The 23,400-nt window shown below is 46.1% G+C and overlaps 1 protein-coding gene across 2 annotated transcripts in view; it reads right to left on the bottom strand.

Annotated features, from left to right (window-relative positions):
* The window catches only part of LOC135385892 (WD repeat-containing protein 37-like), a 142,138-nt gene that overhangs the window by 94,702 nt on the left and 24,036 nt on the right, over nucleotides 1-23,400 (bottom strand). For both annotated transcript variants that reach the window (XM_064615496.1, XM_064615497.1), the window contains exon 3: nucleotides 3,240-3,310. In XM_064615496.1, coding sequence (XP_064471566.1) covers nucleotides 3,240-3,310 — 71 coding nt within the window. The remainder of the gene's footprint in view (nucleotides 1-3,239; nucleotides 3,311-23,400) is intronic.

Below are 23,400 nucleotides of genomic sequence, written 5' to 3'. Positions count from 1 at the left end.
CGCCCAGAGAATGAACTCCATGGGGCATTGCGTGGAAGAACGCCAACGAAGAATAAGAATACGGGCCGTGGCTGCAGGGATGAGGGACGTGGTTGGCGAATGCGGTCTCCAGCCTGACCGTAACGAATCGCGTTCCCGACATAATGCGGCTGCTGTGCGTATCGCGTAAGGTGGAACGCACGCAGACGAAATCCCCTTTCAAAATTCCTCGAGTCAGACAAGTTAAACGAGCTGCAGGCTCGCAGACCTTTCGAGTTCCTACAGAGTAGGCCCTGTAGAGCGCACTGCGCCTCATTCGTCTTATTCATGGGGAAGAAACAGCTTTACAGGCGACGCTTCCGTTCGAAGTTCTGCCCATAAATTTGGAGGTTTAATACACGCGCGTGTGGTAACCACAACATGCGCAGTTCGCTTGGAGATGTCTCAACCGGCGATATTTTAGCCCGTGTCGTACGTACAGGTTTCGCAGCGAAATAACGTGTGAATGAATGAATGAATGAAATGCGTATAGGGTGTATCCGCAGAGCCGTAGCGAGGCGAGTTTGCGCCCAGGACAGGGGAAACGTGAAAAGCCACCTCTCCTCCCTCACTGCCGTCAGAAGAGCTGTAAACAAAGAAAAGAAAACGCTTATTGGCAGTGCCGAGATCGTAAATTCAATTTCCCTTCATTCCCGCTTTATACTTTCCGACCAACCGGGCCTGCAGTTCGACCCCCCCCCCCCTTATCGCTACGGCTCTGTATCCGATATGTAGTTCTTGCATAATACGTGACGCAAAAAGTAAAACCTGAACCCTGCGCACCAGCTTGCCCGCGTTCACGCTATGTAACTGCGTATGTATACGATCTTCAATAATTATTGCTGTGGAAATTGGAATTCGTCGACATTCGACATTAATGCCCCGACGAATTGGTCGTCCATGCTTAGGCGGAAAACCGTGACAAATGTGCATTGCTGGAAATCAAGTTATTCGGTTGCGGACACGGTTATCCTGGAAACCTTATGGAGATGCTCTCCACAGCGGCCATCTATAAGTAATACACCGCGAGGCTAAAACTTGACGAGCAACATTTAACGTGATAATTTTACATGCCCGAACTCCGCATATCGGTGACAGATAGCGATAGGCTTCAGTGACTTCCATCTTTAATTTCTTAGGCACTTGAGGCTTTGTATGTATTTGTCCTTTCTATATGTTCCAGCCTCAGAACATCAATTGTCTCATGTGCGATAGGCATGTCTGAAATCACAGGGGAAAAAAAAAAAAAAAAAAAAAATAAAACGTCGCTTTACATTCTAAACTTTGGAGAACACGCATTAAAAAATGGATTAAACCAGGGTTCTCAACTTTCGGTATTCCAGAAAGACCGTGATTTTGCCAAGATGAGGAACCTCCTCTGCTACACAATAGTACACACGCAACTGTCGAAAAGTGCGGCAGACAAGCTAGATGTCGTCAACATATCGAACTGTTGATTATTATTTACTTGTTATGATAGTATCTAATTATTTTGAGGTTGGTTTGTCGGTTAAGCGGTGATGACATCTGCTGGCTCTCTACGACTAGTATCAGCCGCGACCGCGTCCGGCGACCTCGGTGCCAGTCCCGTAGCCAACGACGAGAAGTCGGACAGGGTGGGAAACCGAAGGAAAGCCACAGCCAGCCGAAGACGGCCTCGGTACGCCATGAAGTTTCACTGGTGGCGGCTCGGAATCCTGAGGTTCGCAGAACCCCGGTTGGGGACCACGGGGTTGGAGTATCGCCTCCGGCGATGAAACACACGCATTACCATGACGAAAATGAAGCAATTAGGATGGCTGAGTGGGCCTGTTGGTACATAGCTATACGAAGAACCTAGAGCTGTAAGGACAACGGACAGAATGTCGCAACCGGTCCCGTGTTCTTTATGTCCTTTGTCCTTAACAGCTCCAGGTTCTTCGTATAGAAAATAAAGCGGTTGTTGTTGCACATAGCGAACGCGCATGAAAAGTGCAATCGAACAAGAAGGGAAACACTTCGCGCATGCAGCAATCCTGGGGAAATCGAAACACAACGTCTAGTACGAATCAAATTAATGCAACAACATTTCATACATCGAATCAGGAGTTCATAACACCACGGCCTGTGGGAATATCGTGACACGGAACACTTCATTTATGTAGCGGGGCAGTGTACTATAGTCGTTTTATAGCGTGTCGCATCACACGCGCGTCGGCTAACACGCATCATCAATCGATCGATCATTCCACTAGAACAGAAAAGACGTATCGACGCCTCAAGGCTGTCCGGTGAACAACGGCTATTACGAGATTTTCGCGCAATTTTCTCCCGGGCTTCTACGTGTTGCACAGTGTAGCATAACTCCGCACGCGTCACTGCCTAGCGTCTCTCTGACGCTGATAGCCTATACGGCTTGATTTGAGTCGGGTGTTTCCGCATACGACTGCAATGTAACGGCGTTACACTGCGAGTAACGCGGCCCTGGTGATGAAATTTGAATTTATTCCGTAGTCATTTATTTCAAAATATTTATGTATATATTCGGTCAATTTCGGGCCTTGTTACTGTTCGCTGTAAATCTTAGAAAGCTCCTCTTGCGTACGCCTTTTTTTTTTTTTTTTTCGTTATCACAGATTTTGCAGGAACCGTCGGTTTCATTAATATCTTACACATCGTATCCGTGTAGACAATCAATTACGGCAGAAACAAGGACAGAAAAAAGGCACAGAAAAACAAGAAGCGAGAAAGAAAAACAGCAAAACATCTGCGAAGCGACGAGAGAGAAACGAACATGATCCAATATTTTTGCGCCGGACGGAAAAAAGAAAAAAATCACGTCGCCGTCTTAATGGGATTACGATGAGAAGATTGCAGCTTCGGCAATTCATCGCGAAGTGCAAGGTTACCGTCTCATCGATGTCAGATAGAGAGCATCACAGAACAACACACGCCACGAAACTGATCAAAGGGTCAGTTTGTTTGCAAAAACGCCCGGTTCGTTCTATGCGGTCGCTTAGTTACATTTTACACGTGGTTCCTTTTGATTACTCTTTCTCAGACCCAAAGAGTTATTCATTCGAGGTGTTTTCCGCGTATTCATGCAGAGTACCTTTGGCCGCACACCTCGAATTCGCCTGCCAACAAATCAGACATTCTGATACACTATCTACAGCGAAATAGAACACCCCAAAAATCTCCAGGAAAATAAAGTAGCTGTTGACCAAACAGGCAGTACTCACATGAAAGGTTCTCCGCGTAGAGAGACTCGAACTCCTTCTCGATCTGTCCAAACAGCTCGTACAGTCGTCCCCTGCCATTCAAGAAAGTCAAAACAAACGCAAGTTGCTCAGAATTCACCAAACTTTTACGCCCAGCAGCGTCACTTTTTGCACAAAACTCCACGTTGTTACCACCACTCATTTTGCGCTGGTGATCAACTGTATGCGACATAACGACCCTGTGTCACACAATAAATCCAACACACGCGCGAACACAAACATTCAAAAGCAGACGACAGACACTGCGTGCAGCGCGCGCGTGCGTCCCGGAAGCGAATGCGGAGCAGCGCAGTCAGCCTATCCGCACGGCGGCGAGTCTACCGTCTGCATGCCGCTTGGAGGCCCGACGGCTCGCTCAAGGCCACAACGATAAAAAAAAAATTCGGAGCGCGCGATTCTTGTACCTGCTCGAGTGTCGTCCAATCAAATCTCGCTCCTCTTTCTGTGTACACTTTTGTTCCCATTCACTCTCTCTCCCTCTCTCATCGCCCGTGGATTTTAGTCTCGCTCGATCAAAGACGCAGAATTAATGAATGCAGCTAGACACTTTTTCCTTCCTGGAAAGGAGTAGGCGTAAGTAGGAAAAGTAAACACCCGAGGCTCGCAGTGAACCTCCCGGGGACGAACGACGGCAATAACTGATGCATGGAAGCGACCCTGGAAAGGGGATGTAACGTTTGACTTGACGACAGCATCGCTGTGTCTTGAGAACGTGAACGATTTTTGCCGCATGGGGGGGTATGACAGCCTGTTGTCGTGATTCTTTTACCGCTTTACGCTCGACAACATTATTAATTTATTGATTCCTGCGAAATGAAAGTCAATTCCACTTCAGAAGTGTTCGGAATTGTATCGTACTGACGTTGAAGCTGTCTGAGGACGATCCAAGTATCATATAGAACCGTTAAGCGTATAGACCTTCAATACCTTCAATACACGCACCAACACATTCCGAGAAATGGCGAATTATACAGGTCGTCGAAAATCTTGACACCGGCTTGAGAGCGCATGTTGCACTGGTCGCTTCAGTGAAACGTGCGTCACGTTTTATTGGTTCGTTCCCTTCGTTTCCGCACTCAACTTCCACCGCCGCACTACACTACATTGCGCTGCACGAAAACGACCAGCGGAATTTGCCACTAGCTTACGGCATGTAACGTGACAACTATCATACGTGCGAAGAAAACCGGAAGGCAGCAAAGCTCTGGGGTAGAAAGATACATCTGTTATCTTATCCTCCCATGTCTTCCAGTTTCTTCGTTTATCTCCGTTTACAGCTGCGATAGTTCTGCTCGACTGTGTCCAGTGAACAAAGTGAAACACACGCACACACACACACTTTTCCGCCACAAACCGCAAGAGTCCCAAGTTCAAGGTATACACGTGCCCCCAATACCAACTGCAACAGACTCTGTCGAATTCAACATCATGACACATGGGTGCCTAGCTGAGAAAGAAAAATGACACCTCCTGCATTAGACGGTTCCTCGGTCAAACGTATTGCGTTCAGCAGGGTAGTACTTGCACTGATTGATTGGTGGTACGACAGACTATATTTCATCCCACTCCGTGATTTCGAATTTTTATTTACTTCATACGCTATCCGTAACGTATCAGTGCGACAAGTTCAGGTTTTAGCAGTTGGTACTGTAACGAAAATTGCAAATAAAGTGTTGCGCTCACTGTATACACAGGCCAGTTTCGTTCCTCGGCGGTTTTCACCGAGTGTTTTCACGTTTAAAATACAACCACCGAAATCCTCAATCCTCAGATTCGTGGTGAGCGAGATAACTATCGATTTTTCACTCCGAATTTAAGAAATGTTTGACATCGTAAATAGGAAACCCTAGCCATCCTCCTTTATGACACGGTTTTAAGGCGAGTGGAAGATACGCATATGTAAGAAACTGCCGAGGAGCCCAATTTAAGCGTGGCTTGACACACCTTCCGCTTAGCGAGAATGTTTGCGATGTCAACGTTACTATGTGAATCAGGTCATCCTTTGCGGGGATTACTAGAGCGGACCCGATGTTTACCCGCCAAGCTTGCTCTTATACAGGGCGGTCCACCAACCGTGATAGAAATTAATTGTATATAACGTAGGCAACGGAGGGACATGCGCTCACGAATTTTTTTTTTCTGCCAGGAACATTTGCCATTGGTACCATTTTTATTTCATTTCAATTGCTGAAAATTTAATTTCTTGAATTGAACTTCGAAATTTCCCAAGTCAACCTAACGTTTTCTTTGCAGAGATGGGCTCCTCGTGGTCATTTTACTCAGTATAGCACCTGATAAGACCCGTAACGCCGACGACAATTGCTGAAATAAATCCCAATCCTCTCCCCCTCGTATGGCGTGTCAATGTAACCTCCTTCCGTCGCACTTTGGCGCTCAAACTAGAGCCGACAGAAAAGAGGCGGAGCCAAGGACTCATCTCCGCGGATTTTCGGCGAATTTATTTCAGCAACTGTCGTTGCATTACGTGTTTGATCAGGTGCTATACTGAGCAAAATGACCACGAGGAACCACTTTTCCGCAAAGAAAATGTTAGGTTGACTTGGGAAATTTCGAAGTTCAATTCAAGAAATTAAATACCCATCAACTGAAATGAAATAAAAACGGTACCAATATGTGGCAAATGTTCCTGGCAGAAAAAAAAAAAAAAATCCCTTCCCCGCATGTCTCTCCGTTGCCTACGTTATTTACTATGAATTTCTATCATGGTTGGTGGATCACCCTGTATGTAATGAAAACAGAAAAGAAATGAAGTGTGCGTGCTTTAAAGGGACGAACTCGTACCCCCTGCCCCTCTCATAAGGTGTACAATTCGATTGCCCTTTGTTGAAAATGGAATACTGCGAATTTACCCGACAAAACACGCAACAGTTATTAAATAACCGAGTTAAATTGATAAAGATTGCAGAGCATGCCGCGATCTGTGTTGGCAACAATAAGAACGGCCACGTCGCCCTGCGGGAAAGTCCGTGATAGGGCACAGAAATCGTTCAAGTTACAATTACCATGACAACGACGACGTACCCGCAGGCCGACGTCATACGTGACGTATGCATGAGAGAAGCGCACGTTTCGTCGTCTGCTATTACAGCACGTTTCGACAAATTCCTCGAAAACGACTTGGTTATTCCGAATGAAACTTTGACGGTTGTATGTGTACGGTACTCGTGAAGCTAGTTTTGGCTAAGTTGCGGAATCGTCCCGGCTGTACGAGACCGTCCCTTTAAGAAGCTCCACGGCGCATTGAACTCCCCCATATGGTCCTACTTGCCGACCCGAAGCCCTACTTTCCTATCAGCTGCTAATTTTAGACTTTTTCTTATTCTTCTTTTCCATTCTTTTTTTCCTTTTTTCTGTGGAATAGCAAGCCGGCTCTTTGCATGGCTAACCTTTCATTTCTGTTTTCTTCATAAATATATCCCCCTTATGAATATATGGCCCACGTTAGCGCACCATTTCATTGAAATGCGCATTGACATCATGGCTCGCGCGCGATAATGTCGTACGCGTGAACATGAGTGCCATTAGATATATCATACAGCATACATGGCACGGTAGTGTGTGCACTATGACACCGTTACTATGAGATTTACGTTTCGGAAAGTATGTTTTAAGGAGTAGTTTTATAGACTAGGAACACAATGCTGTGCGCAACCTGCACTGTCTCAGCTATCCACTGAACACATCCCCACGACCTGCCAACGCGACACGAGGTAACGACACATCTTTATGCGTCAACAGGGTGTCTACCAAATTGCAACCTCCAAGATCCCCTTACTTTTCAATGTTTTCACTGACTGTTTCACGCGAATTCCCTGGCCAAAGCAAAAGGAAACTCGGTGCCTGTTGCTACCTTTTGATACCAGGTCCCTCATAAAACAGATCATTTATTGAGTATTAGTGAGGCTGCCCTACTTTTCTGCCTCTGAGCTTGTCGTATTGGTGAACTGCTACTCGTGGAAATGTTGCTGCGGCGTGGCCGCTCAACCATGATCTGCGCTCGCGATTCGCTCCGCATCGTTATGGCACTTGTCTGCAATTTTCCCCGACTTCAGCTGCTTTCTGGCAAATTCCCTGACAATCCCCTGGCTTTTCCAGTGGCATCAAGATTCCCTGATGGTTCCCGGTTTTCCAGGTTGGAAGACACCCTGGTCAACTATAGAAGCCATCGACATCGTACCGTTCAGTATATCCAATGCTTCTATGCAATCTCTCGGACCTTGGTGCAATTCCACACAATAGTATTTGGCTCTTCGATGACCTGTGACCTTTTTAGCAGACACAAGCAGACTGGACGAGCTCCAAGTCTTTGTCCCGCTACCTTCATGTACGTGGCACGCTAACTCATCAAATAATTCAATCCACATGACGTGTGTTAACTAAGGCCCGGCAGCCAAAGCGTGGGAACGCCTCCATGACATCATAATTCATCATTTAATGGTTGTCGTTTTCACACACTTTGTCTGCCCCTTATGTATACTGTCGAAGCGCTAAGGACGACTAAACTTATAACGCAGCGGCCTTAGGTAACCACAGTTCAGCTACCATAGGTAACCATAGGCTAGGTAACCTATAGGTAACGTGTTCTTATTGCTTCGTTGTAACGCACGTCGTTCCCTTTGTCCCCACTAACGCGCACAAATATCCTGTTTTCGAAGAAATATGGAAATATGATATGATAGAAAGAAGGAGCCGAAATATGGTTGCAAAAATCTCACTTTGGCGAAGTATCATGCGGGCGAAATCGACACATAATGTATCGCCCAATTATTGGTATTTTAGGTGCGCTTCAATTAAGGATTTTTCCAGCACAGCACTCACTTTTAATCCACCATCTCGCCCTTTCACTCTGCCACCTGCACTTCTATTGATTTACGAAAAATTTGCATCGCAAGCTCAAGAAAATAGGAAAGGAATGCGTTGTATCTCCAGAATGAGACACTCTCCGCACTGAGTGAGAATCTCGTCAACCGCTTGCACAATGGAACTTCCCTTTATTGCTCGTGACGGTGCCCTCGTTGTGTAAAGGGAAAGCCCAACGTACGACTTTGGTCAAGGCTGTGCTCTTCCAGCGTGAATAATCCCGTAACTGCGAAAGAGAGGAAGGGAAAACAAACAAAGGAGATACTTTTGCTCTTCCTTCGCAGCTTTATTTCTTTCCTTCTTTTTCGTAATGGCTTGTTAGGTTACTTTGTCGTTGCTTTTTGCAGACGTGGCGGTTGGTTTGTTTGTACTTTCCTGTACTGCGTCATACCTCTCACACTGTTGCTGTACTATAGGTCTGTTCGATTAGACTTGCACTCCGTGAACCAGTTCCGGGCGGTGCAGGGCCAGTTCTGAACTAGCGCAGCACTAGGCCAGCTCCAGTTCAACGGTGCAACAATAGTGCCGCCGCGAAACGGATATAGAACTGCAGCGCTAGTGCAGGCCTTCTGCTCTCCGCGAGTCTTAACACCGCTACGGATTGTAAGAACGCGTGTGGCATTTCAATCACATGTGCATTGCTGCGTTTTAATTTCGAACACAATTAACTGTTCAACAATTGTGCAAACAGCCATAGAACTTGTGGATTCTGACAGCGAGGACAAAGAATTCGACGACCTGGTAACCGTAATGGCGTTGAATCTTCTGCGAACTGACAGGAACCGTGTACCAATGTACACCGAAACTGTAGTGAATCGTTATTTCGACTTCGCATTCAAACGTCTCTTCCGGCACTTACATCAACTATTATTTGCCTTGCGTCGTCTGCTGCCATTGCCGCCATTACTCTGAACTACCGTTGAACTGACCCCTGCGGGAGTGCAGAGTTTCCTTACACTACGGCTATACACTTGGCGTGCACTGGTTTGAAATGAACGAGACGGTGCAGGGGGCGCTCGGCTGCACTGGCGAAACGAACGAGCGAGTGCAGCAGCACCGGAACTGGTTCAGGCAGTGCAGGCCTAATTGAACGTACCTTATATCTACGTATGTACATGGTGGCGTTCGCGTTCTTTTCAGCCGTGGACGTTGTGTGAACGCGGGGATTTCCTTTGTGTACGAAAGGCTTTCCTCGTGTGAATCGTTGCTTGGATCGCAGAAAGAATGAATGAATGGCAAAGGGAAGGCAAATATGAAGAAGTATGTAACTAGTAGCGCCAGGCTTGCCGAGAACTGGTATTCCGTACTACCTCCAGATCATCGTTGTGTTTACCTTCCTCTCTTACTGCACTTTACCATCCGCACGGTATCATGTCCTTCGCGAATACGACGTCATCATCCCATTTACGTTGAAGGCAGTATTAGCGTGCTTTGCTGAAACTTGGAACACTAAACGGAATGTCGGTGGGGCATTTGTCCGCATGGAGCATCTCTAACCCCGGTGTCTATGCAGATGTGAAGCCTAATTAAGGCATAACTCAGGTAGCAACAAAAAATTCAGATTTTTTCTGTGGGCTTTTGCGGAAAGAATTCGGGGGATAAAGAGATAAGCTATATCAGGCGACCGAAGCTTATCTGCGAACACCCGTCAAATGGTCAATGACTGACGTCGCCATATTGGACCCACAGTTGCCACCAGAGTTCTCTAGTGTTTATCACAAATATTGCAACTACAACAACTTGATTTGAATGTTGAGTGAGAGTTTCATCGCCAGGGGCGATGGAACTCCTCAGATGAAACTCATTCATCTGAGTAAGTGAACGAAAACCCAGTGTATAGAGCGATTGAAGGCGGCGTTGAGTCGTGTGGAGTGCTTTTTACTGTTCTGGTGGAACGTGTAAACGGTTTAAACGGATCGTGAAACGCCCTGGCAGACTGGACTTGGATTGGATTCGTAGCACATTACAATCCGTTATGAGCCAACTTCAGGGAAGTCCTAGTGCGACCCACATTTGGGTGCGATATTTTGTTATGCGGACAAATGAAGCTTAAACCTTACAAATGACAAATGCTTGAAAATAAAGTTGTTGTTGTTGCTGCTGCTGACAACAATGGGTGAGCATGTGACTTCCGCCGGCATTTGACGCGCCGAACAGGAAGAAACAAACAAGAAAATGTGTCTTATGCCCATTTGAAGCATAGCACCACAAGCAACGGCTATAGCAGGCAGAACATTAAGACCATCGAAACTCGAAGGCTGCGATCCCCGCTTGAGGATTAACCGTCGTCCTTTGCAGTGCTCATACGATAAAAGGGCGATGCGACAATCTGCACCAAGGATTTCGCTGTTCCTCTAATGAGCTGTAAAAGCTCTGATGCTGAACAAGATGCCATTCCGATCAATAATTCAGTTGGACACGAAGAAACGCGTAAGGTACCTACAAGCCGCCAGAGCGGCGTTCCCGTCAAAAAAGTGTCATACTGTCGGCTAAAGAGCGAGCGAGCTCCGAGTGCTTGACTATGTGGGAGACGCATGCGGCGTTCGTGCGACATCTTCATAATAGCGTTTAAGTATTCATAAATGTGCGCGGGAATTTCAGGTCTTCCCTTCAGCCATTCTGAGGCCTAATCGTGAATCGTAAACTTCATAGCGAATATGCTGAACATTTCGTCCAGTGTCGTAGCAATCGGTCAACTTCATGCAGGCTTGGCCTAGCACAGCGAGGCACTAAGTTATGTAAGCATTCTAACACTTCACGGTCTAGATGCATCATCCGTCCGTACGTAAGATATTATTTATGTAAACAGCTTTCGCCTGTGCTGGTTAATGTCGTTCGAGATCTACGGCAGAGTCTACGACACCTGGCAGAAAATGTACTAGAGACATTGAAGGAACCTCTGCGAGTAGTACTAATAGGTGCTGTGTGATTTCGTGGCGATGAACTTGCGATTGATGAAAATGTCGGGAGTGAAGAATGCTGCAGAATAATTACGTTTTGTGTAATTTGGGGAAAGACGAAAACGGAAGGAAGATATTGAAAGTGAACAAGTCGCTCGCTTGTATTGCTGCTTCAAACGCGCCCGTGCCAACGAAAACTTATCAACACGTTCGAAAATGATAGTCTGCGATGCAAGGGCATGCAAAGTTTCCGATGCGTGCGGAATGCAGAGCGTTTATCCAGTAAGATTTCTTCTCTATCCCAATCTCCTTTTCGTGTGTGTGGGAGGGTAAGCGCAACTTGATTTCTTAACGCTGCGGTACTAAACACGAAAATATCTGGTAAGCGAGAAAACAAGAGCGCAGACTTCTGATGGCGGCATTCCGTTAATTGCCAACTTGCGCAGTATTAGAAGAATTCCAGGTACATTACTCCCGCCCTTATTTTGGTGATCGTCAGTGCCCACTAAGTACAAGTTCGTGCTTTATGATTTCAAGATCGGTAACCGAGTAGCTGCATAGCTAACCAGGAATGTGCAATACGTAACGTTCAAAGACTAGTGGATATAGTTAAAACGGTGCTTAATTTCCCGCTACATTACGTTCTACGTGCCATTGGTTCGCTATCAGAAAGAAAGAAAGGAAGAGTTTTCCCCGGTAACTTTAATCTTAGCTGTCATTGACTGTTCTGCCCTGATGCTTTTTCTTTTGCTTACTTCTTCTCGGCACTTTCCATTCATCTGCAACGCGCACTTTTGAGTGACAAGGCAAGCGCTCTTGACCCAGTTACGCGGAGCGGAGTCCTCGAAAGACGGTTCTGCCGCAGTATGACTCGTAGTGCCGAGAAGTCGCCTTTAAAGGCGGAATGCGTCTGACTCTCCCGTCGGTTCAATCATGAATGTTTTCGTTCACCAAGGTTCAGTAGAACTGAAGCACCAGTCAGAAAACGGCTATTAAAGGGAAACTCCGGGACAATTCGTAATTCTTATAGTGACTGTGTAAATAAGTTCGGTACATTCTTCAGAAATGAGAAAATTGGTTTGGCGGTCGGGGACTTGTTAGTTGTCAAAAGAGCTGGGAAGCTTATATCGAAACCGAAACTCCTGAAGGCTCCTCTCTCCAGCGTCCTGGACACTGCGTGACGTCACAGGTAGCCTCGTGCGGGCCGTCGACTGTTTACTTGGTTTCGGGCACGATCTTGGTAACTTCTTCGAGCGACATAGATGACGAGTGATTTGCTTCCTCGATTTCGTTGTAAAGTATACCCTCCACCGCTGGAACAGAACCTACAGAAAGTCGGATGTGAAGAATACCGGTCAGGTGGTGCCCAGTGTTGTTGTACCGCTCTTCCGTGGAAGAGCGCTGAATCACTCAAAGGAAAATATTCGTTTTCTAAATTTCTGCCACCTGGGGATGAGAAAATTTGTCCAATGAAACATCATATGGTATGGATTGATGTCGCACTGTTACGTCCACACGTTTTTGGTGCGGAGTCTCCCTTTCGGGGATTACGAATATTACCGTACATGATTAATTCGATAGCACAAAAATATGAGCACCGTTGATAAGGAAGTACGTACAATTCTAGCCAACAGCAACTGCTGACTGCACCTTGGTCAAAAGCTCTTACTGCTGCGTTGTTGTCTCAACATTCATTAATTATGCTCGACTATTTAACGCAATTTTAGTTTTCGAAAAAGTAACACCCATTCTTCTATTTTCAAAGTTCGTATGTGCATCTCGGACATGGAAAACGCAAACTTACTCGTAAATTTTGTGTAGCAATTTCAATAAGCAGGTTCTGTGTACAGCAATGCGTCATTTCAAAAAAAAAAAAAAATGAATGGAAGAAAGCGCGAGACATCTCAATACAGCATTCTAGCATACCCGATGAGTCCAGATATAACGATGTTCTACTGAGACGCTCTCTCTCGTTTCTCTCCACCTCGAAGCCAAGCCATCCAGCAGTTCGTTGACAGCAAATTACCACGACGTCAGTCACTTGGACAACCTTGGCGACACTTCCTGTGTGCATCGGCTGACTCTCCCCACTAATGAAAGAGCACTGCAATCAACGCCACAAGCGTTGACCCAATCGGTTCTCGCGGGCACGCGTATACAGCTGAAACGCCATTAGCAGTGCGCGCATAATTCCCACTCCCAAATCCAATCCCACGGAAGACACCAAGGCCAGGCCTAAATCCACGGGGAGGGTGCGACAACCGAGTAAATCTATCCAGGCCTGCGGACATTCGGAGAACCGAACTGCACATTAGCGAAAGTAGTATTGGAATTCGCAACTGCAATGTGACTACCCGTACATTGTCGAGATGAGACTGGCGTCGAAATGGGAGGAATTCGATGCGCAAGGTAAACGATAGGAATTTGATGCTGTCGAAACAGCAACTTTATTTGAATGATGATGAGTAGAGAGTTTCGTCGCCAGGGGCGTTTCCGCCCATTCACACGAGAGACATATTCCCCAGAATACTGCAGCGGAAGATGCAAAAAACGTCATAGGTTTCTGCTGTCACGTGAGCGCGAGCGCTCAACGTCGTGTCTTCACGTACACTGCTAACCGTGGGGAGATATCCTGCGACACAACCACAAGATATTCTGTAGCAGACGACAGGAAAAGACGCAGACGGTGTCGTCTGCTAAGTGTCGTCTGCTAAGTGCGCAGCACGCCATTCCCGATACTCCGACACTGTGTGAATGCTCAACGTAACACGAGACGGAACTTCGGCTCTGAGAACAGTGTTTTCGCTTTTTCTTCCACTAGAATCTTCCGTGAGAATGTTGCTCGTGTGAATTATATATACGCGGTTACTCTACCCCACGACCTACTAGATTATAACGACCATGTCAGGCGCACCCCTTCTATGCGCCGCATTTTTGGAAGGTAGCGGTGGCGCTTCTGATCGTCCCAGTTATTGCTTCCTCAACTTCTACAATACTTTGTACTTCAGCTTACCTTAGTATTTCTGTACAAGCGGTGGACGTTCCACAGATGTTTCATTCTGAGGTTAATTATCATCATCATTCTACGCGTTTTCATAGGGGATATCGCTGTCGTCTGCTACGGCAGTCGTACACACGCTTCTGCGCGTTCAGAATTCAAATTTCCATCGTCCAATCGTGTTGTGCCGATCGGTAGCGCCCCTGGCGGGTCGTGCGGACAGGCTCCTCATAGGGTTTTCTGATTGTGACGTGGTCGTTATAATCTAGTAGGTCGTGCTCTACCTAACTGTTGGCTATGCTCCGCATTACCGACCTTTTTCAGAAGGAGAGGGAGAGCGGAAATTGCAATTGACCAATCCCGTTCCTTCTGTGTTGTTGTCAAGGTAACAGCATCTTTTGTGCCGCGAGGTGAAGTTTTCGCACTTTAGTGCCCTTTAACATCTCCCAAATTATAATTTGGTTGTTAGTGTGACACTCGGTATGCTCAATTTGCGGTCACTTTAGTATTTAAAGCCGGAAGCAGTGACAGCACACAACAATGACAGTCTCGTATTCTGCGACATTTTGGTGCCATCCGTGGTGTTGCGGGTAACGATATGTGCTTGAGCTACGACGAATGTTACTTCGTTTTTATTCACATACGAAACTTAAAGGGTCTAGTGCTCATCCTCCTCCTATATGGTACTCCTCGTAACTTACTTTAAGACGCCAGGATAGAGCACCTCTTCCCGTTAGTGACAACTAGGGACCTGTAAGTTCAGCTTTCTCACTCAGTGGTTTGGTACGTACGAAATGAAAAGTTGTAGTGTTCCCGGGCTTCAACACTAATTGGTCAAATAAAGCCTTTCGAGACAGGGCAGTGCGGCGCTTACCCCGTAAACAGTAGAAACGTATACTCGTCAATCGTCATGGCGACAGCTCAGCACATCCTTTCCAAGACATGTACTTGGGATGGCAACGCGTCGAATATTTTCTCTCATTTTTGCCGTTACTGGAGCCGGGAAGGAGCTCTGTCACCCGTGTACGACAGGTAATAGTCAGGGAACGTCAACTGGCAGCAGACTGTTCCTGTGCATACGATGCTCTTAAACGAGAAGGAATAAGGTATAGGACATTGTAAGGTAGAACACTGTAGTGCATCATTAGAACGTTCTGGAATGGAACAGGCCTGTGTCTCATTTCTCGTTTGGGACACTACAATGCTATTAACAGGAATTATGCACTGAAGAGGCAAGTCATTCACGCGATATAACAACGACCCGCAGATGAAAAGTTTAACCGAGTTTTAGCTAGTCAAACGTATCGGTCACACAGCAATTTTCTTCTGCAGATAGGTGGAGGGAAACACGTAAAAAAGATTATGCAGAGAGCCTTGTCACAAAAAAGGTTGGTCCCGCTACTCTGCATTCAGATAGGGTTCTTGCGTAATATCCAATCTGATATGTTCACAATTTATACATGATCGCACATGCTCAACGAACACTTGCGTATATAGGACAAGCGTTTTCCCCATATCAGTATATCAGTATAGTTTTACTCGGTCGAGAAATAAGGTACAGACAATCCAGCAACTGCGCGACAGTAACGTACGGTATAGTGTTCAGACACGACCACGCATGGTTCGCAGACGCAAAACGGATGGGCGACCCACCAGGCAACATCTGATGATATTTCTGTTGATGGCCAAGGGAAGTACAGAGGTCACGGTATGCTACACGACACGAGCCATCTCCGCAAGCTCTCTAACTTATCCCTGTGTGGTGACCGTTGTACAGGAATTTGATAGCACGCAGTTCCTTCTTTGATGGGTTAGCAGGACGTTCTTTGGTCCGAGGTTTGCGTGCCGTTTCCCACGATGCCAGGTTGGGTTCGAGGGCATCACTCGTCTCTACAGGATCGTGCAGATCAAAGACACTCATCGTACAGTCACTATATAGTCGCCACAATACGGCGCGGCGCGACAACCCTAATACAGATAGACTGAACTGGAATTACATCACGAAAAGAAGCGTTCCGTCGTTATAAACCTTAGATCAATTTCTCCGTGATGACGACCATAAATGAGATATCTCCTCTCTGCCCTCATATACGAGAGGAAGAATCATGGTCAACGCCCTCTCGATGATCGTCATTATTAAAGCCTTCGTCAGACTGACTCTACATCCTCTTAACAATGTACATGTATCAGATGAGATAATGAATCCGAACTGCCTTCCTCGAAACTGCACCTCGCAAAATAAGTATCCAGTGCCTCACGTCCCCTCCCTGCAAAGCGCATCACCAGCACCATTGATTTTCCCTTTCTTCTTGCTCTCCGAAAGCACTGCGGGAGTCATCGTCGTGCAGAGAGCATCTCGCTCTTCACGAGCTATTTTACTTCGACCCCGCAGAAAAGATCTCCCATTTCTCCTCGTCCTTGACCCTCTGTAATAGAGGAAGACCGTAATCAAAGCCACGCTATTTTCGTCCGCCGTTTAAGATGCCCGAAATGAGCCTCTATAACACTGTGCTTCTATCAAACTTTGCCGTTTCACTCCCCACCCAGTCTTTTTTTGCTCAGCCTTTGAAATGGGTCTGAAGATTCCGTGTCCTTGAGGAGTTTAAAAAGAGGAGTAACGTGAAATTTATCGCACACTCGAGCGTCATGGAATCGGAAGATATTAAGCCGATCAAATGGGGACAGCGAATCTAAGAGGTTGAAAAACTGAACAAGACAGAAGCCCTCGAAAAGAAGCGAGAGAAAGAAGGCACCGTGTTGCGCTAGATTAGCCCTATATGCGACTTGAAACACTTGTACCTGGAGTGTACACGTGAGTAAAAGTTGCGGAGGAGCAGGCGCTACGTGAAAAGGTGATAACTGCGAGACAGCTATGCTGCATTTGCGGAATATGTCGCAGATTTTTCTCTCAGCCGTCGATCTTTCTTACCTCTTCTTTCTGGGAGTTCTCTCTCTCTCTCTCTGGGCTACTAACCACGAGGCAGAGTCAAAAGGTAACCGCAATTTGTTTTTTACATGCATAATATTATAGACATCATAAAAAGCGCTTTATCACTTTTCAAAACAGTCACCCCGCGTACAACACATTATTGCTATGGCTAAACTGCGGTTTCGTTTTCACTTTGCCTCGTATCTGTGTCTAACTATTCTATACTACAACTAACTCTATCTGAAACACACTTCGAAATCCTTCATGTAAGATAACGACGCGGAGGACGTTCGGATGGCAAATGAAGCATGTGCTATCTTGTCTTTCTTTTTCTTTTCTTTTTTTTGTGTGTGTTTGTCACTTGTGGGCATTCCACGAGGCCGCCGCCTCTCCTCTGCCGGCTGAGCTGCAAACCGTTCGACTACGACACTTCAAATGAATCGCTTTTTATATTGTCATTCAAAAAATGTGTCTGTGGTAAAGCCACCTCAACCTCCGTGGTGCGATGTCTGGAAAACATTTTGCGAGTCTCCATTCATTTTTACCCTGATTTCACTGTAAACTCGCCTCGCGTACGTCTTCATCTCTTGTGTTACGTGAGCCATTTACGCTTGCCAAAGATGTAACCAAACTACACACCACAGAAGTGCACCGTAATCAGCCTATCAGACTGCCTGTGCCGGCTCATACCAGACTGCGTCAATACATCAAAATGAACGGGGGACTGAATCACAAAGGACGGTTTACGAGGCTTCTCAATTATTTGTTACAGGCAGTTTACGAAAATAACAACAACAAAAAACACAACAGAAGCTATTTACATTTATTAAGACACAAGCTTTCATGTAGCAGACTGCATTTCTTCACATCTGAAGAAATGCAGTGTGATGAGTGAAAGCTTGTGTCTTAATAAATATAAATAGCTTCAGGTGTGTGTGTGTGTGTTTGTCTCTTTTTGTTTGTTTGTCGGCAGTACTTGACACGGATTCCAGTTTCTTCATTCTTCGAATTACAGACAGTTCACAAATTAGTGTAAAATCGCATGCACGATCACCATGTAGAGCCACACACCGTCCGTGCGGTTTTTGATGACAGGGACTTCAGGTGGCACAAACACAATATAGAACATACACAGTGTAGCCCAAGTCGAAGGTCGATACAACAGATTCTCATAAACCGATAGACTCTTTTCTATCCAGAGCACGCTATATAAAAAATAAGTAATAAATAAATATCTAAAATCGCCTAGCTCCTCTGTGACACACAGACCTTTCCATACAAATCTTACTTGGCCCTAACCACAGTGGCGTTACGATTGCGCTACAGGATTTCATTCGCTGACATGGGACTCATCAGCAAGTGGGAACAGTGGCCAACGATTCAGCTTGGTAATTTGCTTTGCATGACGCCACACATGTAAAGGCTGACTAAGCTTACTTTATGTTACTTATGTACTCATACGCTATTTGGTCCATAGCGTTTTTTGAGTAATAGCGAAGCAAAATTCCGTCTTGGTAATGACTTTCCACACCCTGTATAGATGATGGCCCCGATTATTAAACGAAAATACCGGTTCTATTTTACACCCTTTCTTTTGGTACTACGATTAGATTTTACATCCTATTGGAGTTCCCGTGCACCAATACACGTCACGCTAGTATACAGAGATGCAAAAAATATTGAGATTTTTAATAACAATGGGCATCGCCTAACGCGTCCAATAAAAATGTCGATATTTTATCGATGTCCGCGAGAAAATTGTTGACATCATTCCAGTTCTCCATGCAATAGCCTTTACGCCCTTTACGCACTGCAGAAATAAATGTCGATATATATATATATATATATATATATATATATATATATATATTTCCCTCCCAAGAAGTAAGCTCCTGGCACTTTGATGACACAACCCTGTGGTTTCATCTCACAGCCATTTCGGCTTATCGCTGTCTTTTATTCCCCCCGTCACACAATCACAATGTTGCCAGTCTTTTTTTCCTCGGAGCGCTTCCTTTTCAGGATCGGAAGTAAAGTCTTCTCCTATAGGCATGCCTTATCTCTCGGCGCTATAATTTCTCCCCTGCTCTAATCCCGGTACAATAATCCGACTACAGACGGGCCATCCTCTTAGAGATTTGATAAAGCACGCAAACACGACCACATCTTTTACAGCCTGTACATTGTAAAGCCTTCCGGAGTCTTATTTTATTTTTTTCTCGAAAAGTCGAAATGGGTCTAGACAGAGTACGTCGGTGCTCCTTTGTGCATCGGACTCGCAGCACACGGAGCTGTTTTGTCCTTTTCCGTGCATATAGACGAGACAGGCCTCTTTTTTGACTTCCTTCAACCGATGAGTCGACACTATTCGCATTCAAAATGCACGAATGTTTGGACTATAGAGGGTGCAAGACTCGCGATTTGCGACATCCGTTCTCTTACAAAGTTCGCAGACCAAGAGTCAACGTCCTGGCCTCTACAAGGAAAAGAACATGTTATATGTGGGGACAGACGATTAAGAAACAAAACTAATCAAATTCACTGAAACGATGTATTTAACTCAATGAGTTGTCTTCGATTGGTCGAAAGGGTAGAGGGAGGGGTCAAAGTGATGTGGCTTGAGCCGTTAGTTTGCGCAGGCAGCGTGGTCTCGCTCTGTACTATGCGCATCAGCGTCAGTGCATGGCAGGTCGACACAAAGGCAGGATAAGACATGGTCGACGAGGGATGTAACTTCCACCATTCCCATGTTGCTTCGCCGCAAGCTTACAGATGGACATAAAAAAAAAGTTAGGTTAAGACGTCTGATGAAAGTGTGTGTGTCAATTTACCGAATAGCACGAAAGGTTTTGATGTATGCAATTTCTTTCCCAGAAAAGAAACTCACATAAACATAGCTCCGCGCGTTCACCCTTAACTCGCCACTCTGGGTATAATGAGGAGGAGAAGCATGATGCCAAACAACGATGACGTTACAGGGTCCACGCGTTCTGGTTCGCTGGTCAGTGGGGGTCAGCGCCCTGTCCTTTTGCCGCCGTAAACCAGTTTTGCCAGTTCCCCCGGAGAATTGGGGATCGAAGGAGCGGCCGAATCTGACCGAGCCAGGAGCAATCCTTTTTCAGAGCCCCGAACAGCCGAGTAGCAGACAACATTTCTCTGAACCAATGAGCGAACGCGGACTCTGTAGCGTCAGCGCGAGGTCGCGGGCAGATCACAAGCTGGCACGGCATGCTCTCCGCCACCGTTGCGCACGGTCGGTTTTTGCGGCGTACTTTAAATCAGGGGTCGAAACCGGAACTGAACCGTAACCGAAAACCGCAAAAAACCGTTATTTTTTGCCGAACCGTATCCGAACCGAACCGTAAACATTTTTCCTCTCCCCTTGAGCGAACCGGAACTGAACAAAAAAAGAAATATGATGCGGTAACCGGTTCGCCAGACGGTAAAAACGCCTATACCTTCCAACTCGACTGCCGCGCATAAAGTCCCTGCATCGCTTGGAATCTTGCTGAATTCATACAGCAGACAAATTAATTGGTGAGTCCATACACCTCCTACAGCTTCACCTCCAAAAGGTTCGCGATATCCCTGTACATTTTTGTGACTCGAGGTGTAAGAAAAGATGTACTACACGACAACTACACTTCGTATTGTTGCCTCGGCTGCTTCCTTTCATTCAGCATCCCAGTGTGAAGGCGGCGTAAATTTTAATAGTTCACAGTGACATCCACAAGCAACGCAGACCTCTAGTGACCACGGGAAAGGTTGGCGTGTGGTCCAGAGCATGGAGGAAGGAAACAGAGGAGCGACCTCTCACCCTCTTTTCAACGGGTAGCAGCGTGCTGGCCTGCGCATGGGACTCTGGGATACTGGGATACTTCTGCCTATACTACGTGACCGCTTTTTCTTTTTTTTCTTTGCAAATTGGCAATAGCCTATGTAATGGAGTTCAATGGTATGCTGTACGCCATTTCCCAGCACTTTTCAGTACAGTAAAGGATGACCCGCTGTGAACTGCCTGGTTCTCTGCCGAGGTAGTAAGATGTAGGAAAGAGGAGCAAGCCGTCGCCGGAACCTGATATTACCTCTCGCATGTTGTACACCGATTAGCATAGATAGAGAAGTTACCCGTCACAAAGAACTCGTTACGAGTTAAGTTACCGTACGAAAAATGTAACTAAGTTAATAACCAAGTTCTTCAGCCTGAAATGCAACTCGAGTTACGGAGCCACTTAGAAAAAAGAACGAGTTACTTCTAAGTTACTTCGGACACAAAACAGCACTACACAGGTGCTGGGCGCGTCAGTAGTTGAGTTCAACCTTCAGCTGCCTCCGGAGGAGTGCAACACACTCAGATCGTTTTCGTTTATGCCGAAGAATTCGAACGGTTTGCATCTTAGTCCCTGTGGGCGTACAATGGTTCAGCTTCATATCAACCGCAGCGGTTCTTACTTCCTGACTAGAATACTGTCATTGATTGAATATCACGTTTTATGGCATAAAATGTCATGAAAGAACCGGAGAGAAAGCAAGAAAATAAGTGTACGTGAGTGAAAAAAAAAATTAAATTTAACTTGTAACTTAGTTTGCCTGAAACTGAAAAAAAATAAAAAAATAAAAAACGAGTCCCTCTGAAAGTTACCACGACGTAAAAGTACCGAGTTAAGTTACAAGTAGTGTTCCGGGTTTTCGGAGTATATTTCTGCGCTTTACCCACACAGGGGTGGCATCCAATGTATTGCTCCGTAGACGAAAGCGTGCTTTGCGAACGCAATGCATCCTGGACAGGTCCTGGTCGCACGTCACAGCAAACGTCAAGGTACACGTGACCTTAAAGATGGCGGCGCCCGTGATCGGTGGCCAAACCGTTTGTAAACAATGCGGTTATTGTTTCTGGACGACGTTTTGGATGTTTTTCGATCACGGTAATTATTTTTATCCGATAATCTCGCAATAAAACGCGGAGTTTTACACATAAAGCCTCGTATTGTTGACAACTTCCAAAGATGTGATGACGACCGCGCGTTAAGACTTACCGAGCCGATGCGATGTACTAAGTTGAAACGGGCTACTATGTTGCGGAAGAAGCACCGCATAGTTTACGCTGGCAAAACACGTTCATCTTTTGGTGTTATGACGGCGAAAATATGTCGGTAAGCGGCAAAACGATATGTAAACAAAGTCACATGACCTCAAAATCACGTTTTCTATGACGTGCGACCAGGACAAGATGGCAGTTTTGCCAAAAGCACCCGCTTGAGGGTAGTTACAACAATGGCGGGTTTGTGTCACCCCTGTGGTTTTACCGGAGCATGTCTTTCGGAGTTTATTGGTTTTTCGAAGAACGGAGTTTTTCGGAGTGTATGACTTACAGCCCAGTTAATATCCGAGATTTTGAGAAAACTTGACGACGCACGCACGGTTGTGCAACGAAAACGCGACACTAAAGAGTCACAAGCTTAAAAATACATTTCGTGCGACGCACACTGAAGTGTTCCGCAATTCCAAATGCACCCTTTGCGTGTGCTGTGCTCACTGCTATAGACCGTTTACAGCAGAGTTATGTGGGCGCCGCCATCTTAGCGCACGTGACCTTGCGCGCCACTGCTTGCCTTCTCTTTCGGCTGCCTGTTGGCACGGCGCACGTAGTACGGCGGTGCAACCCAGAGACGCTTTCTCCGATTTTAAATTTTTTGCAACGAATTCCGGATGGAAGGATGGCACGAGGCTTTGGCCCAAGCTTCAACGGTCAGATGAGTGCATTTTCTTGATTTAGAGTGATATTTCTGTCCTCGTGCGACCCAGACGATCGACCCCACTATGCTTGAGTTACTACATATTTCGGCGGGTTTTTTTCCCTCTTCTTTTGTTGTGGGCAATTTCATAATGCAATATTGTGAGATCGTGATTTCTTGCTTTTTATCGCAAGAGTTACGGTACAGCGACCTGAGAAAGATATGCATGTAAGGGCTGTAATGTTGTCCTTATGAAGTAGCATACTTTTAGTGTTGATTTCAGATGTATACAACCACATGATCAACGAGCTAGAGGGATACGGAAAGCCTACGCTGAACTACAGAGAATTTGCAAAGGGAACGAAGCTGTTTGACAGCTGCCATATCGGTGTAGTACTGTGCCAGTGCAACGATGATGTATGAATTTTAAAGGCCGACATCAGGTCGACACAAACAGTGCGAAGACCGTGTAGTACAGAGAGTCGCTTCGGGCCCACTTTGGCGGCAACATGCACATGTAAAGCGGGTTTGAGCAGCAGGTGCAGTCATATTTGTACACCGCTCATCAAGGTTGTAGAGGCGACAAACAAGGGGCTCACGAATCCTTCGTGCACTGACAAGGCATGTACACGGAACCCTTCAACTGCAAGGAACGTGACCCCTGCTACTACGGGGAAAG

Source organism: Ornithodoros turicata, chromosome 2 (genome assembly GCF_037126465.1).
Source record: "Ornithodoros turicata isolate Travis chromosome 2, ASM3712646v1, whole genome shotgun sequence".
NCBI lineage: Eukaryota > Metazoa > Arthropoda > Arachnida > Ixodida > Argasidae > Ornithodoros > Ornithodoros turicata.
This window is presented reverse-complemented; position numbering and strand designations above follow the sequence as displayed.